Here is a 23,425-nt window from a genome sequence, read left to right on the forward strand (position 1 = left end):
TTTCCACCCCCTCTGCTGCCTGGAAAGCGCCCACAAGCGTCTACTCCAGGGAAGCGGGCCTGCGCTTGGCTTCCAGCAAACCCTTCTCAAGTCTCTGGAGCCCAGGTTGGTGCTATCTCCTCCCAGAAAGCTCTGGGCCACAAAGGGCAGAAATCATTTGATAACTTAATCTTGGGGAGAGGAAGAGACGCTGAGGCCTGTGTACTCTAGTGATAAACGAAAGCATCCGGGTGACTCAAGGAAGAGACACGGCATCGTTTAAAACTAACACAAACTAATAAAGCATAAACAAGAACTGAAAGGGGGTAGGAACCACCCCTACAAAACGTGGTAGGCGGCTGGTGCCCGGAAGGAGGATGACCGCGTCGTTACGACCTGGAGGTTCCAGGGGTTCCCTCCGGGGAGACGCGGCCGGGAGAGCAGGGAAGGTAGAGCAGGAGGTGAATTTCCTAAAGCCCAGGACCGACCCTTAGACCCTCCCCCTTCCTATAATTAACTCAAAGCCTGTCCCGCCTGTCTGGGCCGGTGGCTCCCCTGGCCCGCCACCTCCCTTCGCCCATGTCGCGGGGAAGGAGAAGATCCCGGGATGGGGGTGTCGAGGCCGGGCCACTCGAGACCCCTCGCGCGGCTTCAAAGCCTGACCCTGCCTGGGGCCGGCCACGGTCGCCGTCCTCCCCACTCCTCCCCGCTCCTCCCGCGCCGGCAGCGCCCGCCCCGGCCGTCCGGGCCGGCGCGGGGGGCGCGGGACCGGGCCCCGCGTGACGTGGGCGCCGCGGCGGGAGGGGCCGCCCGGGGGGCTCCGGCCGCCTTATTAGCGCCCCGCGGGTCGCCGGCAGCGAGCATACGGCCGCTTCGCGAGCAACAGGAGCCGGCGAGCGGCCCACTCCTCCCACCTCCTCCGCCTGCCTCCTCCTCCTCCCCTCGGGCTCCTCCCGCCCCCACCTCTGTGCGAGCGGCGGAATCGCCCTCTCCCTGCTTCTTTCTCCCGCTCCCGCTCGCTCGTCTCTCTCGCTAATACTTCCCCCTGCTGTGCTCCAGGGGACCCAAGCATTCTCAGCGCTAACCTTAGGGACCCATGGTGCTCGAAAAGCCTAGAAAAAGCCGCTTCGGGCAGAGATAGTTGGAAGCCCCTCGTCCCTTCCCCCTCTCCCGGCGCAGCCCATGCCCGGCTCGCAGCACCTTCTCGCTCCTGCACGCTCTGTTTGGGAGGACGGGGTGAGAAGGTGAAGTGGAAAGAACTGCAGAGCAGAGGGGGCCAGTCTCAGAGCTCAGATTTCATTTTCATTGAAGCAAAGCACGGAAGATCAGTTTTCTTCTGTTTGTTTGTTTTTGTTTTAATTCTGCATTTTTTGGTTCTTTTTTCTTTTTCTTTTTTTCAAGAAACTTATTTTGAGGGGGGGTGGGTTTGCTCTGGGCATTTGCTTTGCCCAGTAGTTGAAAAGTGAACTCGACTCGTGATGGTTCTCCTGTCACTTTGGTTGATAGCAGCCGCTCTGGTAGAGGTTAGGACTTCAGCTGATGGACAAGTAAGTGGAAAATAATAACAATAAAAAACTCAAACCCAACCTTTTCCCGAAAAAGTTCCTCCCCTCTTTCCCCTCCTCTCTCTCCTCCTCACCCCTCCCACCCTTCCCTGTTATCTGGTGCATTCACGGACGGTGTTTCGAGGGCTGGGCGCAGCGTGCGGGGCTTTCTGGGGTGGGGGGTTGAATGGCACGGGAGGTTTGGACTCCCACTTCGGGAGCCCAGGCTTGTCACACCTAGGACTTCACTTTGCGGCATTCGGAACAATTCCTGGTGACAAAGTGCAGCCAATTCGCATCCTCGCCGGGCCATCTGGGTTTCCTCTTTCCGGAGGGCGGTCTGGGCGCCTGAATGAAGTTCTGGACGCTGGGTCCGGGATCCCAGTGCTCTGGTTGCAGCAGCCGGAGTCGGGTTCGCGGGACTTTCTCTCCTCCTCACTGACTCACAGCTTTTTCGGGCAGCCGGAGGCGGGGGTTTCAGGAAGTCCTTGGGCCGGACAGGGAGCGATCCAGTAGACACGTGTCCTGGGAGGACTGCGGCAGGGCCGGGGTTTGACAGTTGGGGAGGGGGGCCCGGGGACGTTTCCTGCCCTGCGTTTTCCTGGGCAGAGGCTGGAGGCGCCGGCCGCTTTTCTCCCCTCCCCCTCTGCACAACTCCTCCTCTTTTTAAAGCGAAGTTGAGTGCAGCTCTGTTTCTTTTCGACCCAGCCCCCGCCCTTTGGAGACTCAAGGTGAAGCCCGATGCTCTCGGAAGAGTCCTTGAGAAGGCTCAGCGGGATGAGCCGAGCCGTTTGTAGTAAATCACATCAGCACAGGGCCGGTGGGACTTTGGGTACAGAATTTCTCTGTGAGTTTTTGTAGCGTCTAGGGTCTGCCTGGTCTGACCATAGGGTGAAAAGTACAGAATTGTCTGGTGGATTCCTGACCTCAAATCTGATGCATCAGGATTTAGACTTCTTTTTGCACGTGTAAATTCAGAGACTTTCTTTTCTACTCCTGACCCAGTACCCGGAGTTTTCAGAAGAGAATATCGAGTGTCAGTATTTATTTTTTGCTGGCTTCATAAATGTTAAATTAAAATTGAAACGAGCAAACGACACCCTGTCCCAAATTAGTATTGAATTGGCTCATGCTCCTGTCACAGAACCTCCTACAAACTGAGGTGCAGCCTTTAGGCACCAATCCCGGTCTCCAGCATCTCCTGATTAGCCAGCTCCTGAAAAGCATTAATGGTAGAAATAAAACGCATGAGGTGATAAGATGAAACCCAGTAACTGTTTCTTTTTCTTACTTTTCCCCCTCCTTTCCAGGCTGGTAATGAAGAAATGGTGCAAATAGGTAAGCCTTGTTCTCAGATGTCACTCTTATCTTAGTAGAAAGTAGGGAATGAAGTAAGCGAAGCAAAATATTCTTCCTGAAATTTCTCCCATTGATGGTTAAAGAAACAATTGGTAGTCCAGTAACATTTCTATTCTTCTCTTCCTCTTTCCGGAGGAGGGTGTCACTTTCCTCGGGCTGAGTTGTAGTGATGTAAAAATTCTCCTGCAGTCGGACTTTTCAGGCGTCGATTTATTAACTGTCTTTGGACAAGCCACTGGTAGGTACTGGGAGGGTGATGGAGGGACTGGAAGAAGATATGGAGATAAATTAAATCAACGTTTGTAGCATTAAGAGGAGCAAATCTGATTAGAAGAGAAAGTGTAAGAATGCTACAAAGAAGAGAAAAATGAAGCACAGATGATGGAAAGTTTTCTCTTAAAATTTTTCCAGCTTTGAATAATCCCTCTGATGGCTTTTCTTATGCCATCTGCTTTGAAATAGTTATCTACTAATGTGTAAGATATTGTTAGGCCTTTTGCAGATAACATCTAAAACCTCGGTATTGCCTGACGATATGGGAATTATTCCCATTTTATGGGTGAGGACACTGAGGCTCAGAGAGTGTGACTTGTAACATGTCCTCCAAAGTCCATGGTCTTTTTTGAAGCTGTTTATGATAATGTATTTGTTCTGAATGCAGAAACTGAAAGTCATCTGTCAAGAAGCTAGGCTCCATTCAGTCTTTTCATACACATTTAACTTGGGTTACTTTAAAAGATGATTTTCCTTTTGGCAGAGTGTCAGTCTCTGTAAATCGTGTATTTGTCAGGTGATATGGTAAAGTCATCTTTTACATGAAAAGATTTTGTTACTGCAGAAGTAGTTACAAATCTTTGCCCATGTGCTGTGTGCCGGGCACAGTGCTAATTGCTTTATGTGCCTAATGTCATCTGTTTCTCACAACTGCACTAGGGGGTAGGGACACATTGTGCCTATTTTAGATTTGAAGGAAATGAAGCTAGAGAGGTTACACAGTAACCTGCTGTAGTGCATAGTGGAGAGCTCAGGGAATTCCATACTTGTAAACTAATGGAGGGACCCCAAGATCCAGGCCCAGAATATCTGTTTGTAGCCATATGACATCGTGTGTCAGAATGCTCCCTTCTTACTCAGTGCTTAGCATGGTTGGAACTCCTCCATAAGCTTAGACCTCCACAGGAAGTGCAGGACAGAAAGTGACTGAGAACTGCATTGAAAATACAATGTCTATGAAGAGACATTTGTCATTTGTAGTTGATAGCATTCAGCCAGCAACATGTATCTTTTTATTTTTTTTTAATTAATTATTTATTTTTGGCTGTGTTGGGTCTTTGTTTCTGTGCGAGGGCTTTCTCCAGTTGCGGCGAGCGGGGGCCGCTCTTCATCGCGGTGCGCGGGCCTCTCACTGTCGCGGCCTCTCTTGTTGCGGGGCGCAGGCTCCAGACGCGCAGGCTCAGTAGTTGTGGCTCACAGGCGCCATACGCGCAGGCTCAGTAGTTGTGGTTCACAGGCTCCATACGCGCAGGCTCAGTAGTCGTGGCTCACAGGCGTAGTTGCTCCGCGGCATGTGGGATCTTCCCAGACCAGGGCTTGAACCCGTGTCCTCTGCATTGGCAGGCAGATTCTCCACCACGGCGCCTCCAGGTAAGCCCCAACATATATCTTTTTTTTTTTTTTTTTTTTTTTGCAGTACGCGGGCCTCTCAGTGTTGTGGCCTCTCCCGTTGCGGAGCACAGGCTCCTGACGCGGAGGCTCAGCGGCCATGGCTCACGGGCCCAGCCGCTCCGCGGCACGTGGGATCTTCCCGGACCAGGGCAGGAACCCGTGTCCCCCGCATCGGCACGCGGACTCTCAACCACTGCGCCACCAGGGAAGCCCCCAACATGTATCTTTCTGTTGTTGTTTTTGCGGTACGCGGGCCTCTCACTGTTGTGGCCTCTCCCGTTGCGGAGCACAGGCTCCTGACGCGCAGGCTCAGCGGCCTTGGCTCACGGGCCCAGCCGCTCCGCGGCACGTGGGAACTTCCCGGACTGGGGCAGGAACCCGTGTCCCCCGCATTGGCAGGCGGACTCTCAACCACTAAGCCACCAGGGAAGCCCCCAACATGTATCTTTTTTTTTTTTGCGGTAGGCGGGCCTCTCAGTGTTGTGGCCCTTCCCGTTGCGGAGCACAGGCTCCTGACGCGCAGGCTCAGCGGCCATGGCTCACGGCCCCAGCCGCTCCGCGGCATGTAGGATCCTCCCGGATCGGACCGGGGCACGAACCCGTGTGCCCCGTATCGGCAGGCGGACTCTCAACCACCGTGCCACCAGGGACGTCCCCAACATGTATCTTTTTTTTTTTTTTTTTTTTGCGGTACGCGGGCCTCTGACTGTTGTGGCCTCTCCCGTTGCGGAGCAACAGGCTCTGGACGCGCAGGCTCAGCGGCCATGTCTCAGGGGCCCAGCCGCACCGCGGCATGTGGGATCCTCCTGGACCGGGGCACGAACCCGTGTCCCCAGCAGCGGCAGGCGGACTCTCAACCACTACGGCACCAGGGAAGCCCCAGATTTTTCTTTTAACCAGTCTTCAAACAAGTAGGGAAAGAAAGCTGTGTTACTTTTTATTTCTTAAACATTTGATTACTTAAACATCCCAACATTTCGATATGTAAATTAAAAAACTATTTTAAGATTACTCATTCTACAAGGAATAAAATATACTGCTTTGATTAAATTTTCAGATAGACTCAGCATGCTCATATGTAAGAGGCCCTGGGTTAGACTTTGGGTCCAGTCCTTTTGCTAATATAAACTACTTTGGTAGTTCTTGTCCTCAGGGAAGAAAGTAGTACAGGTCTGCTTTAATTTGGTAAGAGGGAGATGAGTAACAGCACTTAAGAGAAGAGGGCAGGGCACTCTTAGGTTGTGTTGCTGAAGATTTATCTGCTCCCAAGTTCCTCTGCTTTATGAGATTTCTTTCTTTTATTATTGTCATTTTTATTTACCATTTCCGAATTGAGTTAAGGGAAGAAATAAAGATAAAAATAGATTTGACTCATGAGTCTTGTGATAGCAGAAGTGTACCATTTGGCTTTGGGTTATAATCATTTATGTTGTTCTTAAGAGGGATTTAAAAATATGTTTAAAAAATTTGATGTGCAATAATGAGATTCCTTTCCCCTGTCCCCATGCATCAAGGGATTGCTAACCTGGAGTTTTGGTAAATGTACTTTTCTACATATAGTTAAGTAATTTTTTTCCAATAATTGATTGAAAAGTAGTTTTATATAACTGCCTGGAGGTGCTATTTGATCAATGACACAATTAGGAAAAAGTAATAAGGTTTGTAGAATTAATGAATTTATATTTATTGATCTACAAATTGGCTAGAGAAGATTCCATGTTTCTGAATAATTTGTGAATAATTTAATGTCTCAAGAAGAGGTAAGTATAATTTAGTAACACACCACAAATTGTTAGGAAGCTAAATTTAAAAACTCCTTTCTATTGAGATATAATATACATGCAGTGTGGTGCGTATAAGTGTACACCTTGCTGATTCTTCACGAAGGGAACACTTCTGGGTATCCAGCACCCGGATTGATAAGAACATTACTAGTACTTGTGCCACTTTCCTAGCAGGATTCCCACACAAAAGGTGACTTGTAACAGGATAAATTAATTTTGCCAGTTTTAAATTCTTTTTATAAATAGAAAAACAATACATACTTTTTTAGTATTTGGCTTAGGAGACCAGTAAAAAATATATATCTGATATGCTCCAACCCCCTAGAGTAGAGGGCAGTCTGTGATGGGGGCAGGTTAGAATATATATATATATATATATATATCACCTATGAAGTCTGTAGTACGGGATGTGACTTCTTTGCTTTTTTCTCCACCCAGTGGAAAAATGTCCTCTTGGTGTGTGACTCTTGGGAAAACGGGCAAATAGGTTTTGAACTGTCACCTAATTCTCTGCTCCCTTGTCAATCAGAGAGGAGCTATCTACCTACCTACCTATCTACACCCATGTATACATACACACACCCATGCATACATGTATACACAGTATATACATATACCCATACATACATATACCCACACATACATACATATACCCACACATATGCACATGTATACATGCATGCATACATACATATAGGTGCATATGTGAATGTATATGTAATGTGTATATATGTGTAAATGTGTTTCATGAGATTGGTAGACTACTTCTGTGACATATCAGGGAGCTCTTTCATTTCTGACTCAGAATATGGCCTTGGTAGGATGCCTAGGGTAATTGTGGGTAGCTGGCTGGCTGGCCTGATTGGGTAAGGAGGTTTACTCTGTGACACATGTGGCTTAGGAAATAATCATAGTTCTGTAGAAATTGGAGAATCCAAAAAAGAATTCTCTGAGTCCTTTTGTTTCATAAGCCACGCCTTTGAGATTACTTGAGTGTTATCAGAGGAAAAACCATTGTTAAGGATTTGGTGTTCAGCTGTCTTCCCTCTCCCACCCCCGCTCTTAGAATTGGGGCATATCCATCTTTCTCTGCCCTATTTCTGTTTCCCAGTTTCAAATTTCATTGCATTTTATTCTTAACCAAATAAAGTTGCTAATTTGTCCTCTCAAATATCTGGTTTCCTGAGAAATAATTTTTCATCATTTTCAGGTACTTGTTTGGTTTTCAAGGTGTAGTGTGTCACTGTACCTTCTCCTTGGTATAGAATAAGTGTTTCCACTAGCGTAGCCCTTGAGAGAGCACAGACTTTGTCTTGATGACTGCTGTATCCCCTGTACGTAAAACAGAGCTTGGTACCTTGTGGGCTCTCAAATATTTGTTATTCAGTGCATAGATCTAGTAAGCAGGTTATTATCTTACTGGGATTTGGCTGTGTTCTGATATTCCTAAAATGCTCTTGTTCTGTGCTCCTGTCCAGGTTTAATTGGTCCCCAGGAAAATGAGGATGGTGACAATGGCTATACAATTAATTATTCAATGTTATCAAGACTCCTTGTGACTTCCTGTTTCACCCCACAAAGCCAGGGACTTAGGCTTATCAGTTTTTTATGCTTTTGTGTTTGTGCTCAATAAGTATTTGTCAAATTGAATAGAATTATGTGCAGGTTTGGAATGTTCACTAATTTTGCTCTAAAGTTTGTTTGGGATAAGTTGCCATGTTGCTGGCATCAGTGGAAATAAGAAGCTAAGATTGAAATCTGTCAATCCGGTTTGCCAACAGCAATACTAAAAGATGTGGTCTAAAGCAAGTTTAAAGGGATCCCTTGTAAAATTTAGAATTTCAGCCACCTAAGCCATTGTTCTTCCCTGGCACTAAAGATCATACACTTGACTTTACTGATTTAGCTCCCACCTCTCCATAGAGCATCATAATGATTAAAGTTAAATGCTTTAAGCTTCTTAGATGAAAATGTTATTAAATGCAGCATGTTACCTATCACCAGCAACTTACTGCTGGTTAGCTGAACTATTCCTTCCCCATACTTTCACTGTTTTCTTTTTTCATTGTACCAAATAATCATAATATTGCTCAGAAATGTTAAGAAATCTTTAAGGTCATCTCTGTTTCCAGGACGATTATCTTTAAGCATTCTTTGCTTATGGGTAGCCAACCAAGATTACCTTGGAAATCCATTAGGGACAATTCCAAATTGCCTGCTAAAATCATGAGTAGTTTCAATATAAAGAGTTTGGTTATACTGCTTGGACTGGATCTATTGACAGTGAAGACTTAAGTGGAACCCTACTGCTTCCTCAAAGAGGATTGTTATTACCAGAATTTTGGGAACGCTTTCCTCAGAGTTCCTCTAATAGAAATCAGCTTTTACTTCTAAGCTGTGCTACTTCTATTATAAATTGTTGAGTTAGTCTTTTTAATTAATCAGTTTTTGTTCTGATTATAGATGCTTTACATGTGCCTTTTATAGTTATCTTCTATTTCTGTATCCCCCAGATTTTTGACAGTCATCCCAAATATCAAACTTTTGTTATAATTTAGCATATTCTTATTCAGTCTTCTTTTAATACACAGATTATGGGGTTTTTATTGGATACCTGATTTTGTTTGGTTTAATATTTTAATGTAATTTTCCATATCATTACAAACTCCTCATAAACATCATTTTCATCCCATCATATACTAATAAACCTTATTTTATGTAATAATTTCCCTAATGGTATCCATTTTCTCATGATAGTGAACATTGCCACACAGTGTTGTATATAGGTTATTGCCCATTTTTCCAATGATTCCTTTAGGAGAGCGCCCTAGAAGTTGATTACTGAGTAAAACCAAATTAACGTGATACATTTTGACAAATGCATGACTTTTGAAGATGTTTGTAGGACGTGAATTCCTAGTAGCAATATATAAGAAAGTGTTGATTTAAAATACTTTAATTTTAAATTAGGTTTGGTTCTGCTCTTCTTGACATTTGAACATAATTTTTAAATATTTGGTTATGCAATCTCTGAAAGATGCAATGAATTAATCATTTTCTAGTTACCACGTACCTCAAAGTATGAACCATTGTATTATAAAAATATTTTGTAATTTTATCAGTACCCTAAGAAGATTTGTCCACCTCATAGAACAGAATTTGAGAGTTGTGTATTCTTTAGAATGGATAGTAAAGCGTGGGAAAAGTTTCCTAGCTTAGGAATCTCTGTTCCCACATGTAATTCATCCATCCTAATTTTCCGAATGCATTTACGTGACTTTGCTGACTAACTATAAATCCCTAGAAGAGATTTTGTGGTAAAATGTCAGTCTCTTGTTTATAAAATGAGTGCCACAAATTCAGCATGATGAATCTTTATGGAATTTAGAACAAATTGTGAGCAGCATGAAACAGCCTGTCTTGTTCTTGAAGTGACTGATAAAACAAAAATAGTATTTAGGAAACTTGTAGAAAGTAAAGTAGGATTAAACATATGCATCTTCAAATATTTAGATAATCACATTTCCTACAATTTTTCTTCATGTTTAGTACATATATTTTTATATGTACTAATGCACACAAATAAAAAGAATGATTGAAATAATTATTCATATGAATTTGTGTTCTCTTTCTTTTATATGTAAAGACCTCTCTTTTTTACATGTAGAGTCCATTCCTTAATCTAAAAGCTAACCAGTGTATGCATTAGAGGAACTGTTAATATTCATTGCCTCTCCTCCATCAAATGGTCAGGGGCACAGACTCTGTTTACCGTGTGGTTTAAAATCCTGACTGCAACACTTTCTAGTTGATGACCTTAACCTCTCAAAGCTTCATTGTCTTGTATGTGACATAGACATACTACTCTTACTTACTTCACAGAGTTTTAAAGGATTCATAAAATGCTGGCACATGGTAAGCAAGCTAGAATAATAGGTATTATTATTAGTGTGTCTTAGTCTTGTGCTTTTAAAATTTATTATTTTATTTAATTTATTTATTGTTTCTGGCTGCATTGGGTCTTCATTGCTGCGCACAGGCTTTTCCCTGGTTGCGGCTAGTGGAGGCTACTCTTCATTGTGGTGCATGGGGTTCTCATTGCGGTGGCTTCTCTTGTTGTGGACTACAGGCTCTAGGCGTGTGGGCTTCAGTAGTTGTGGCTTGCGGGGTCTAGAGCGCAGGCTCAGTAGTTGTGGCGCACGGGCTTAGTTGCTCCGTGGCATGTGGGATCTTCCCGGACCAGGGCTTGAACCCGTGTCCCCTGCATTGGCAGGCAGATTCTGAACCACTGTGCCACCAGGGAAGCCCAGTTTTGTGCTTTTAAAAAACACTTTTACTCAAGGAGAGCTGCCTCATTCTAGTCCATACATTTCTGATAGGTCTGCCTGCCACTGTGGCTTTTCAGTCACGTTAATTTAGTGTGTCATGGACTTGTACACTATCCAGCCACTCAGCTCACCATGTGACAGCTCTTTAAAGAGTTCTATTTTCATGTGTTATCTTCATGTTGGTATCTCAATGTAGTGTTGCTTAATTCATTGGAATATAGCAGTAGAGGGAGGAGTTGAGTAAGGAATAGTGCAAAAAGTTATTCCACACCAACTATATTTTGTGTATACTGGACATAATTCTTTCTTTTCTTTTCATCCTATTTATTGAAATTCCTTCTTTCCATTTCATTGAGAGAATGTTCCTGTATTAATCGTGACTCCTTTGGATGCAAATAACAGGAACCCAGTTGACAGTGGTTAAGGAAGAGAAAATTGATCAGGTAATCAAAGTCAGGTATAGCTGGATCTAGGGCTCAAATAATGTCAGGAATCAGTCTCTCTCTCCCCTCTTCCTCCTTCCCCTCTCTGTCCCTCCCTACTCTTTTCCCTCCCACCTTTCTTTCCTCCTTCTCTCCCTTTCTTCCCTCTTTGTTTCTCTCTTACTATTCCTCTGGGTTGGCTTTATTTCTCTAGTAGCATAAGATCGTGACTATCCAAGTTGTGGCAAAGACTGTCACCAGCACCTCTAGGCTATCATTACCCCACTAGACAGAACACTTCTGTTCTGGCTGCTCCAGTTAATAGCTCCTGGTAGGGCTTTTATTGGCTACCTGGCTTGAGTCATAAGCTTATTCTCAAACCATGAACTGTGCTCAGTGATGCAGTGCTCTGATTAGCCTGGATTGAGGTGTTTCACTCTTGACTGACAGGGACTGAGAGTGGAGTGTGAGATGGTTAACCTGAGGGAAAACTGGGGTTCAGTTAAAGGACAAGGAGGGACGGATGCTGGGCGGCACACGTGTGCAGTAACGTCACAGCTGTGAGGACTTCCGCCACATTGATGGGAGCTGTTGGCTGTGGCAGGCAGAGGAGTGGACCCCCAAGATGTCTGTGTTTGAATCCCTGGAACTTGTAAATACATGACATGGCAAAGAGGAATTAAGTCTTCAGGTGGAATTAAGGTTGCTAATCAGTTGACCTTAAAATAGGGAGATTATCCTGGATTACCTGTTGGAAAGTCCTTATAGATGGAAGGGGGAGGTGAAAAAGACTTGGTTTGATGTTGCTGGCTTTGAAGATGGAAGGAGGGAACCTTGAGCCAGCGAACACAGGTAGCCTCTGGACGTTGAAAAAGGCAAGGAAGCAGATCATTCCTAGTGCTTCCAAAAGAAATGCAGCCTGCTGACACCTTGCTTTCAGCCCTGTGCAACCTATTTCAGACTTTTGACCTCCAGAACTGTAGGATAACGTATTCATGTTGTTTCAGGTCACCAGGTTTGTGGCAGTTTGTTACAGCAGCAATAGGAAACTAAAGCAGCAGCCTAGTGGACTGTCCTGGTTTCTCATACTTTTTGTCAAACCATAAGCCAGACTATTTTAGATTTGGAAAATATAATTACCACAAGTAAAGTTTCAGGGAAAACCTTTAAAGCTACTATCCGCATTTCTTATCTGTCATATTTTCCCCAGCCTTTGGCCCTAGGGACAAATGCTAATTTTCCTGGCTTTAAATTCTAGACTCAATATTAGTCTTCAAAAGTATTATCCATCAAAAAATTGTAAGACATATGAGAAATACTAATTTTTAGAATGTCTAATATTGCTCTTGAGTCTGTAAAATGTCCAATGATGATAAATATAACCAGTGGAAGTGCTTCTTTAAAAACTAAGATTGGAATGTTAAGTGTTTGGCATTTGGGCCTCACTTAAAAAAAATAAATCTTTACTTGTTATCCTGTTATTGATTATTTGATCATTTTAAGATGCAAACAAAGAAAATACTTGGATATTTTTCTTTAAAACAGTTTTCTTAAAAGATCTCCTCTTACCTGATTTCATGTCCTGGAATGCTGAAGAATGTGCTGTTCTTTCCTGAATGACTCTCTTGAACATAAACATTGTGCAATTGCAACAAATATTTATGAAAAAGCCAGATTAAAAAAATGAGAAGAATTTTAAAGTTCACAACTATTTGTTCTTTCTTAATAATGAGTAAAAGCAAAGCACCTCCCCCCTCCACCCCCCAAATGGCTATGAAAATAGGTTTGCAACTAAAATAAAAGACATCAAAGTGTTTCTCTGCCTTGTGGTGATAAGAGCCTAGAGGAGATGAAGTGAGGAAAAAGGAATTTGGCTGCATTCAGAATTTCAGCATGTGTCAAAATTAATTTTTAATTGCCTTTGAGAGAAGATGTGTCCCCTTCTCCGTTAGCGTTTACAGCTTTGATGAGCCCTTTGGCATGTGATGTCCTTTTTAACGTCCACTCTTCACCCCACTCACATCTTTCCTGGAGCAGCTGGCTCCTGTCATTTCTGATGAAAGTCATTCTCTTACCCTTGGCTCAGGATTTGGAAATGTTGTTGTTGGAGCTGCTTCTTTAGCAGATCTTGAAAATGCTTATTTGATTTCATTCTTGTGGCCAGATTGTTGCATACTGAGAATTTATACCTGATAAAGGAAATTGCCTGTGTGACTGCCTCTAGTGTAGAGCAATCAGCCAATTCTCGGGAGAGATTCCCAGTCTCTGGGTTGGGTAATGGAGCATGGGTTGTTACAGCCAGTCTAGACTTCAGGCCATTTGTTGACATGGAGCTTAAGATCCCTTCTAACCACTAGAAACACTATATTTGTGTGAGACTGAAATGGGGAGAGGCTTGAGGGGTGCTGGGACACGGAAGGAATCTGATATTGACTTCCTTCATGTACAGCTCTAGCTAGATGATGATGGTGATGGTGATAATAACACCAGCTAATTTTTCATTTATTGAAATGTTATTAGATGGACTAAGCCCTTTATGTGCCTTATCTCTTCTTCCTATTTTACAGGTAACCTGTCTGAGCCTTAATTTTCATAATTTCAAGCTCACGTGCCAAAGAGCACATGAGATTGAAACCAGCCTTCAAATGCAGTGCTTTTTGACTCCAGACCTTTAGTATTCAACCATCATACCCCACTCCCTTCTTTGCTTGGAAATTAGAGCCACATTGCATCAATCACAAGTATTCCAATATTCTGTGTGCCTGGGGTAGATTTGGTCTTAATTAGATCAGCTAAAAATTGCCGTGATATATGAGACTTTGTACTGCAGCCATTTTAGGTCCTAGCAATGTTGATTGTACTACTGAAGACTTCTCTTCTCTTGCTGTTCTAGAGTGTGGTCTTTGTAATGTGCTGGGGACATCTAGTCTCTTCTAGGAAACATTTGTGTAGTGTTCTACAACATACTTAGAAGGATACCAACCTGCCTGTCCTCCGTTGTGAGCATATGTGGCTGAATGCGTGAAGGAGTATAGATGATCCCAAAGCCTGGGCTACAGGGTGATGCTGTGACAGCACTCCTTCCCAAGAATCCCCACTTCCAAAAATAGCCATTAATTTCTCTTTTCCCCAAAGACTGATGTACACTGGGGACATTTAAACACATTTAAGAACACACCTCTGCCCCAAAGAGCTTAAAATCTCTGAAAGGACAAGACATAAACATATAATTTTTCACCCATAGGGATTTTTATAACTGTTATGCAGGCAGTGCATGACAGTCAGAGCTAGGAAGTTTAGACCCTGAGGTCTGTACTTTAGGCAGTTTAACAGGGCAGTTTTCATGGAGAAGATGGGGCTTGGGAAAGGCCGTGAGGGCCGGGTTAGATTTGCATACATGGAGAGAAAGCAACAGACCTCTCCCCCGGTTGATGCAATAGAGTAGGGCTCTAAAGGCAGGAGTGATTAAGCTAGTGAGCACATTAGAATGTTTCTTTAGGTTATATGGGAGATGATGTTGAAAAGAAATTAGGGACAGAATGCAGAGGGCCTTAAATGATAAAGTTAAGTTTTGATTTGGGTTAAATTACCTAACTTTGAGTTTAGTTTCTTATGTGTGAAGTGAGGGGAATTGATTAGTGGATGGTCTTTCAAGCAATTTTCAGGTCTGACATGGAAATACAGATATCAATTTTCTGAATTTATTTTATCCTAAAGTAATGATTAGCGAGTTGAAACTCTTCATAAAGAATAACAGGGTAATATTAATACCTAACATTTATTGAGCACTTACTATGTGCTGGATACTGTGTTAAGCACTTTGGATTAGGCCGTTTAATTTTTACAAGTCTATGAACTAAATGCTGTTGCCCTAATTTTTTCAGGTGGGTACTGACATAAAAAGTCTTAAGTGACCAGAATCACAAAGGTAGTGAGTGGTAGAACCTAGGCATTTTAGACATAAGACTTCAAAACAACTTTTCTGGCAGTAATTTAGAAAATATTCTGATACAATGTATACGGCATTTGGTAGTGAGAAATTATATGTGGGGCATTTGGACTTGGTACTTGCAGCTTTTCAGTGTGAGGTGATGAGAACTTGAAGGTGATTGGAAGAAAGGGGATTAATTTGAGAGAGATTTTAAGGTGAGATCAGTAGGACTTGAATGATATAAAGTGGGGAAAAAGTTGAAATGAAGTCAGTTTTTTTAGCGTGGGAGTTTGGGAGAATCAGCGCATCATGAACAGAAATAGTGAAGTCAGGAAGACAAGATGAATACTCAGGTGAAAATGAGAAGTTTGGTGTAGATATTTTAAGGGTGAAGAGAGGATATGACACCTTCTTCTCAGCACAGTGAAACTGACCCATTCAGCTTTCAGTTTGAGGCAACTTTTCTTCTTCTTTAACCTGTATTTACTGAGGGTCTGTTATGTGTAAGTATCATGCTAAAACACAGACATGTGTAAATGGTCCAAAGCCTCAGAAATGAGTAAAATTTGGAAACTATTAGAAAAGTCTAACATGGCTGACATTAAAACAGAAAGTCTGACTAGCTCAAAGGTCTTTAAGTATATGGAAGCACAGAACATTGGGTCCTTAAATCCTTTGATGTAAGTTGTGTGCAATATTTGTGTGTTTGTGTGTGAAAAGTACATACATATCACACATACACACATGCACAGATACACAAGAAGGTGTTTTTTTTCATGCAGTGCAAGAAGGGAGAAGTCATTATGTTAAACTCTAGAATGAGGAATTTAGATATGAAAGAATTCCCTGACCAGGAGAATTGTTAATGTTATCATTAGACTGACAGCGAAGATGTGACAGTACTTTTTCTTATAGGTAGTTCAAGCTTTTGAGGAGGTCCTCAATTAAACATACCCCGCTGACCTGCCTGGGTTCTGAACACGTTGAGAAATAGAAAATCTAAAGACATAGTGAAAATATCTCTTACAAAAGAGCCTGGGGAGAAGCACAAGGCTCTCACCTGGGCAGGCAGTGGGCTGGCGGACAGGGCACCCCACCCAGTGTGTGTCAGGTCCACTGGGCTGAGACAGAGCCTGCTGCTGGGGAGGTAGAAGAGAACGGCGTCCTTATCAGGATCGTTCCCAGGCCAGGAATGATGATGAGGGAGTGCTGAGCTTTGCAAACCGCTTATTTTTCCCAGACTTGCTAATCACATCCGTCATGCTTCTTCACTGGGGAAGGGTGAGTTAAGGGGGATGGAGAGGCCTAAATACTCAGAGAAAAATCTCTCCTCCCAGAAGGTGGGAGTAGGTGAAAGGTACTGCACCTCTAACTTAAGAAAACATGATGTCTTCTACTTGAGATGTCTTAATTGTAAGAAAGAGGCAAGGAAGAGATGATCTTTCAAGGTCTTGTTCATCTTTGACCTGTAGAGTTATAATTCTGTGACTATCTAGAGGGATGCAGAGTGGGGCCTAATCTCCTGCCTCTGGTTCCTAAGCACAGGGGCTCTGTGTCTGCATTCCAGGAGGTCTGTTTCAGTGGTTAGATCCATGTTTGTGGTTGTCCTTAGTAGCTTAAAATGTAAGTTTGGGATACTATGAAATGTTTGATTTAAAGGCCAGCAGGAATGGTGAGAAATACACCCAACGTTTGCAAGCAAATTCGGGCAATAGAGGTGTATGACAACTTGTGTGGTTTGCTGTCATCGATAGCTTGATGGTAAATTACTATTTGGGGAAAAGAAGATGCATTCTAATTTTAGATACTCCCTCAGGCTAAACTGCTCTCATTCATTAATTCACATATATTTACTGAGTGGCTTCAGAGTCAGTTTCTGGCACTGGAGAACTATAGTGAAGAGAAAAGATAAAAATCCCTGCCCTGGTGAAGGGATATGCTAGTAGGTATAAAGAAACAATGAACAAATAAACATATAAATAAGATTTAGAGTATGTGAGATGGTGACAAGTTTTGTGGAAGTAAAATGCAGAAGGGAGATAGTAATGAGACAGTTACTGGGGGCAGGAAAGACCTTAATGCGAGGGTCAAGTTTAAGCAAACACCTGAAGGAATGGAGGGGTGAGCCACGCAGCTGTCAGGGGGAAGACACTTTGGCAGAGGAAATGGTGAGCACAATGACCTTGAAATGTGAGAATTCCCAGTGCTGGCCCTTGTGAGCCATTTTTCTCTGAGTGGGATGGGTTTTGAGGAGAAGACATGATCTGTCATTGGCTCTGTTTTAAGGATAACCTGTGAAGGGGAAGATGGTGGTTTGGACTAGGGTAGCAGCAGGGGAGGTGGTGAGCAGTGGTCAGAGTCTGGAGATATTTTGAAGATAGGGTCAGTGGAATTCGTTCAAAGATTTGGTGTGTGGTGTGAGAAGAATTAAGGATGGTTTAGTCAAGTTTTTGGTCTGAGTAACTGGGAGGATAGCGTTGCCATTTACTGACAAGGGGCAAGGAGGTGCAGGTTTGGAAGCAGGAAGGTAGGAAGTTTACTTTTGGAAGTGCTGAGGTACCTAGTGAATATCCACAGGGAGAGGATCCAGTGGCAATTGACTAGACGAGGGAAGATCTTATGGAGGAAGCCTGGGCTGGAGATGTATGATGGTGAAGGTATTCAAAGTCAGGAGACAAGATGAGTTCACCTCATCTTGGGAGGGTAGATGCAGAAGAGGAGAGTCTGGGACCAGGTCATGCAACACTGCAGTGTGTTCAGGTCATGAGAATAAAGGAACGTGAGGAGGGAGAATGGGAAGGGGAGACCACTGAGGAGAAGAGGAGAACCAGAAGAGAATGGTGTCTAGAAGCTAAAGAAAGGAAGTATTTTAAGAAGGAAAGAGAAATAGAGTCAGATGCTGCTAATAGGGCAAGTAAGAAGATGGAGTCTCGACCATTGGTGTCAGCAACATGGGGTTACTAGTGACCTTGACAAGAGCGTGATTGGAGTGGGTTCAAGAAAGAACAAGCGTGGGAAGAGAGGAATTGGAGATATCTAATATACTCAATTTTTAAAAAGTGTTTTGCTATAAAGGGCAGTGAAATAATGGGAACTTAGCTAGAGGCAGATGTGGCATCAAGAAAGTTTTTTGTCAAAGATGGAAAATATGGCAGCTTATTAATTTACTGGTGGGAATGATCTAGTGATGGGAAAATTGATGAGGAAAGAAACTGAGGGCAATTGCTGAAGCTGTCTTGCAAAGGCAAGAGGGGCTAGGATGTGTACATGAACGGAGGCTTTGCTCTTAGGTAAGACAGAACCGCAGACAGTTCATCCATACTACCGGGGTCGGTGTGGGGAGGTGGGAATGGACCAGACAGGCACAGATGCCAGTGGGTTGTGCAAAATTCACTGCTTCTGAGTTATGCTTGGGTAATTAGTGACCACAGTGTGGCTTTACAGTGGCCCCAGCTTTCTGTGCTTGTGGAACTTACGGCTCACACAAACCTTTACATGCCTATTGCTGTGGCCCTTCAGCCACCCCAGCTGACAATTGTATAGTTTCATATTTTAAAATTGCGCCTGGGCACTATTCTAGTAAGTGACTAATTTACATTTAAGTTAAAATAGTTAAAATTTACTGAATCCTCTGGATAATCTCATTTAAACCTCTCATCAAACTTATGAAGTTGGAACTATTACTAACCTCTAGTTAACAACTGAGGATACTAAGCCTAAAGAAAAAATAAAGAACTTGCTCAAGTTCAGGTGTTGACTTTTCTGCTTTCTGGCACTGTAGTCTCTTCCTTGACCATAGGCTGTATTGCTTTGTGGAAGTATTTGGGCCTGTGAAATGTGTCATTTCTGAAAGCAGTAAATTAATGTTGGTTTGCATATGTGATTGTAACCTGAGATTAAATACTTTTGATAGCTTTGAGCTTTATCCACCACCCCTTTATTTTTCTCCCCAAGACTAAGAATTTAAGAGCCTTTTAAAATAATTTTTTTTTTTTTTTTGTGGTACGGGGGCCTCTCACCGTTGTGGCCTCACCCGTTGCGGAGCACAGGCTCCGGACACTCAGGCTCAGCGGCCATGGCTCACGGGCCCAGCCACTCCACGGCATGTGGGATCTTCCTGGACCGGGACACGAACCCGCGTCCCCTGCATCGGCAGGCGGACTCTCAACCACTGCACCACCAGGGAAGCCCTACAATAATTTTTGAAGGTACAATACAGGAAAAATAGGTTGGCTGGCTGCAGGTAGGCAGGATGTCATCATTCTTGTGGTAGTTTTCCTTAAAATCAGATCTTAACTTAGAAATTGACAGCAAGATGTTCCATCTATTCTTCAGTGAGTGAGAGCGTGATCTTCAGCATCGAGATGATCAGAATTGAAAATTTCCTTTGGCTCCTTGTTTGCTATGTGTCAGGCCTTCTAGGTCTGCTTTCTCATTTATAAACGAAGGGTAGTAATACCTACCAACTGTGATTGTTGTAAGAATTAGAGAAGGTATATTCTCAAGCACAAAGCAGAGTGCCTGATATTTATTCTGCAATAAATGGCAGGTGACTGGGTAGCTCCTTTGTACATTCCATTAACTACCATCCAGTGGGGCTAAATGTATCTTTTCCATTAATTCCCAACTGGAAAATGACTCATTCAGAGTTTAATTTCAAAAATGTTTCTTATGTGTACGTTTTAGGAATGGCTTATTATTTAACATTGGATAAGACAAAGCTCTATAGAAATGCACCATCTTTATTTTGAATAACAGTTCAGAACACATTGTCTGACAGTGGAAAAATGGACTCATCCCAGAGAATCTAGGGTGTATGGGTTTACTGTAAGCATGAAACTCCTATTGGGTGTGGAGGAGACTCCCTTCATTCTTCCTAAATTTTCTAGTTCTCCAGTCACTTATCCAGGCATCAGTATATTGTTTATAGACTTCAGTTGTGTGAATTCCCCTCAGTGGAGATGAGAAATCCATACATTAAATGAAGCATCGCTTTTCCTTCCCTTGACACAGTAAACCGATGGTTAAAGAAAGAGTTACAGCTGGAATTATTGGTGCAGCCAGATGCTCATGGGCCTTGGATAGTAAGTCAGCACATGGAGCATCATAGATAAAGCAAATGTTCCCCAGTTACCTGCATTACTAACTTAAACATGTAAACAAATCCTACTGATAAGAGACCCTGGCAGGTACAAAATCTTATATTACATGATACTGGAAATACTGAGTTGAATGGGGAGTTCCTTATCCTTAAGGAATTAATTTGGGGTTGGCTTTGTCCGTCCACCTCCAAGAGCCCAATTCATCCATCCCCGTGGAAACTTTCCCCTCCATCAGTCTGCTTTTGTGACTCTTGAGTTCATTCCCTAAAATTTCAAGTTCTTTCTCTAAACCAGAATTTACAAAAGTATTTGCCAAGAATTTGGTTGTAAGGGAGACCGAATCTGTGTGCCTGTGCTCACCCCAATGCCTGGTGTAAGCCTTTGACTGTGATATAGAGAGCCTGTGAAGCAGGAATTGTGTTGCTGCTGTTCCCAGTGTGGAAGCCAGGCTTCACTCTACTCTGTGATATGACCACCCTCACTCCTCTGCTTAGTAAATATGTACAACCATTTTACTTACTCTGTGCATTTAATAAAGGGGGATATTTTGTTTAAATAACATCGGTCATTATAAGGGGCATAATGGTAACAAACATGGCACTCAAGGAATTTCCAAGTTGCAAAATACCTTCACTTGTCTTCTGGTACTTTACACTTTTTTTTTTTTGAGTTATTTAAAAAGCAGGAAAGTAACGAAAACATAGTGATTCTATAAGGATACTTTAAGACCATAGGTTGTAGGTTCATTTATGGGCCTCATGTGCTAATGTGTTAGATAACACGCATGAAGTTTCCATAGGTGAGCAGTATTTGTGAATCATATCATTTTTTCAGGGTACTTTATTATACTCCAGGACTAGTCTTAGGCTAGAATCATGAAGGTGGGGAAGTTTTAACTTGATGTTCTCAGATTTTCCTTTCCATGCATCCTTTCTTCATCCTTGTTGCCCTCCTCATTTCCTTCTGTCTTCAAAATCATTTCTATTAAGGGAGAAACGGTTGATTTAATGTGTTATCTTTCCCCAGGATGTTTGCATTTCAGCAGACACAGTACTCTCATTTGGCTAAACTTGGGGAATTAAGTTCTAATTGTGAAATTCAGTTTAACATGTAAGTGGCCACGCGTGTTGTAAAGTGAACCCCAAATATTGAATTCATATTCAAATGAGTGTCTTTCCCATGTAAGGAATATGGTGCAAAATGACAATGCCATTTACTCTTGACTAACCAGTACTAGTGTATTCAGTTTATAGATGGTTATTTCTTCTTTTTTACTCCATTCTCCTCATTTGCTGAAAATGTTCTGTGATTTATGGGATACAACATGATGTAGCAGAGTAAGTGTGTGGGCTTTGGAGTATGACTTGGAGACATATCTGAGCTTCACAGTTATTTGACCTTGGACACACACCTCCTGAATCTCAGTTTCCTCACCTGTGAAGTATGATTGTTAGGGTTGGTATGATGGAAAAGATATGTATAAATTACCACACCATAAACTACAGTGTATAAATTACAGGCCAGTGGTAGATGTAATACAAAGTAGCTATGACGATTAGTATAAATTCTAGAATTCTTACAAGGAAAAAATTAAAACAATCAGAAAAAGGTTTTTCTATGTAATAGCAACTTTATTAAAAGTTTGTAGCAGTTATCAGTTATGCCAATGATAAATTAACTGGGAGTATGTGTTGACTATAAGCACACCAGATACAGTTTATGGAAAGTTATTCTGTTCGTATTCTCAAACATATAAATGAGATGAATATTCACATTGCAGTAAACTTTTTTTTTTAAATTAAGAAAATGATTCATTGAACACAGAGTTACCTAAATGCGTTTGAGAAATGATTTGAATTCTCAGAATTTACTACTTACTAGATGGTTCAAGAATATATTTATTATGCAAGTCGAGGTACGGTCTTGTGAGGTGGGCACTTGATGCCTATGTTATGTCCTCCTGTGTTCTCTTGTTATACAGGGTTCTACAATTCTATTTTTCACCCCACAGATTTACCAATAAAGAGACAGAGAGAGTATGAGCTGGTGACTCCAGTCAGCACAAATTTTGAAGGACACTATCTCTCCCATATTCTTTCTGCAAATCACAAAAAGAGGTCAGCGAGGGACGTGTCTTCCAACTCTGAGCAATTGTTCTTTAACATCACAGCATTTGGAAGAGATTTTCATCTGCGACTAAAGCCCAACACTCAGCTAGTAGCTCCTGGCGCTGTTGTGGAATGGCATGAGGCATCTCTGGTGCCTGGGAATATAACCGACCGCATTAATGATCATCAACCAGGAAGTGCTTCAGAAAGAATCTGGAAAACAGAGCCTTTGCAGACTAACTGTGCTTATGTTGGTGACATCATGGACATTCCGGGAACCTCTGTTGCCATTAGCAACTGTGATGGTCTGGTAAGACTCATTGCCTTTTGTGTCTGTGTGTTTGCAGGTGTTTGGGAGTGCAGCATGGCTTCAGCATGGTTTGGAAAGTAGAGGTGGAAAGAAAACCTCACTATTATATTTTAGGTTCAGGGAGAAGCATTAGAAAGCATTTTACTGACAAAGATGTGTGCTTTGGCTTAATTTGACATGAAGACAACATTAGTCTAAGAAACCAAACACAACTATTTTAGCATTCTTGGCTTATATGTTCACTTGTATAACACTGGGGATTTTATTTCCTTATTTATTTAAAATCATTCTGACAACTTTCTAAAGAAGTGTAGATTCCTTCAAAATGATACTATTTCCCTTCTTATGTGGAAATGTTGGATATCCTCTTAAAGAAAGTATTTGAAAGCATTCCTTCGCTTCCCAAAGAATGCTAAAATGGGAAATGAGAAGCTCCTCTGTCAGAATTTGTTCAAATAGCATTACTCTATGGACATGAGATGTAGTTCTCTCTGTATTGTGGCTTTGATTCATTTTTTTCTTTATTTTTGAATAGAATACCCATATATGGCTCTTTAGTTTTGTGGATGAGGCCAGTAGTAACTGATCCTTCTTCACATGCTGTGAAGATGTGAAGTATTTTTATTTGTGTTGTATCTCCAGATGTTATTTGAAAAGTGTGTCAATGTTTATGTCTCTTCCATTCACAGTTGACTCCAAGTCTTTGTTCAGAAAGAGCAACCATTTTTCTTTCTATGGTTGCCAGGCTGCTGTTTCTTGGGAGTTCAGAGCTATTGTCTTTGTTTTGTCTCTCTTCTGGGAGTTCTCAAAATATTCCTTGCATTCCTTCTACCTTGGCTAGTCCCCCAACAATACCTTGAATCTTCTGCCACTGTCCTCTCTATGCATAAGCA

General features: G+C 42.5%; 1 protein-coding gene across 1 annotated transcript in view; it reads left to right on the forward strand.

Moving 5' to 3' along the window:
* Positions 1 to 999: 999 nt before the first annotated feature.
* The window catches only part of ADAMTS3 (ADAM metallopeptidase with thrombospondin type 1 motif 3), a 301,009-nt gene continuing 278,583 nt past the window's right edge, over positions 1,000 to 23,425 (forward strand). Inside the window, exons 1-3 of the mRNA XM_004283565.3 lie at positions 1,000 to 1,526; positions 2,834 to 2,861; positions 22,126 to 22,532. Coding sequence (XP_004283613.1) covers positions 1,458 to 1,526; positions 2,834 to 2,861; positions 22,126 to 22,532 — 504 coding nt within the window. The 5' untranslated portion in view covers positions 1,000 to 1,457. The remainder of the gene's footprint in view (positions 1,527 to 2,833; positions 2,862 to 22,125; positions 22,533 to 23,425) is intronic.

The sequence above is a fragment of the Orcinus orca genome, chromosome 4 (genome assembly GCF_937001465.1).
Source record: "Orcinus orca chromosome 4, mOrcOrc1.1, whole genome shotgun sequence".
Classification (NCBI taxonomy): Eukaryota; Metazoa; Chordata; class Mammalia; order Artiodactyla; family Delphinidae; genus Orcinus; species Orcinus orca.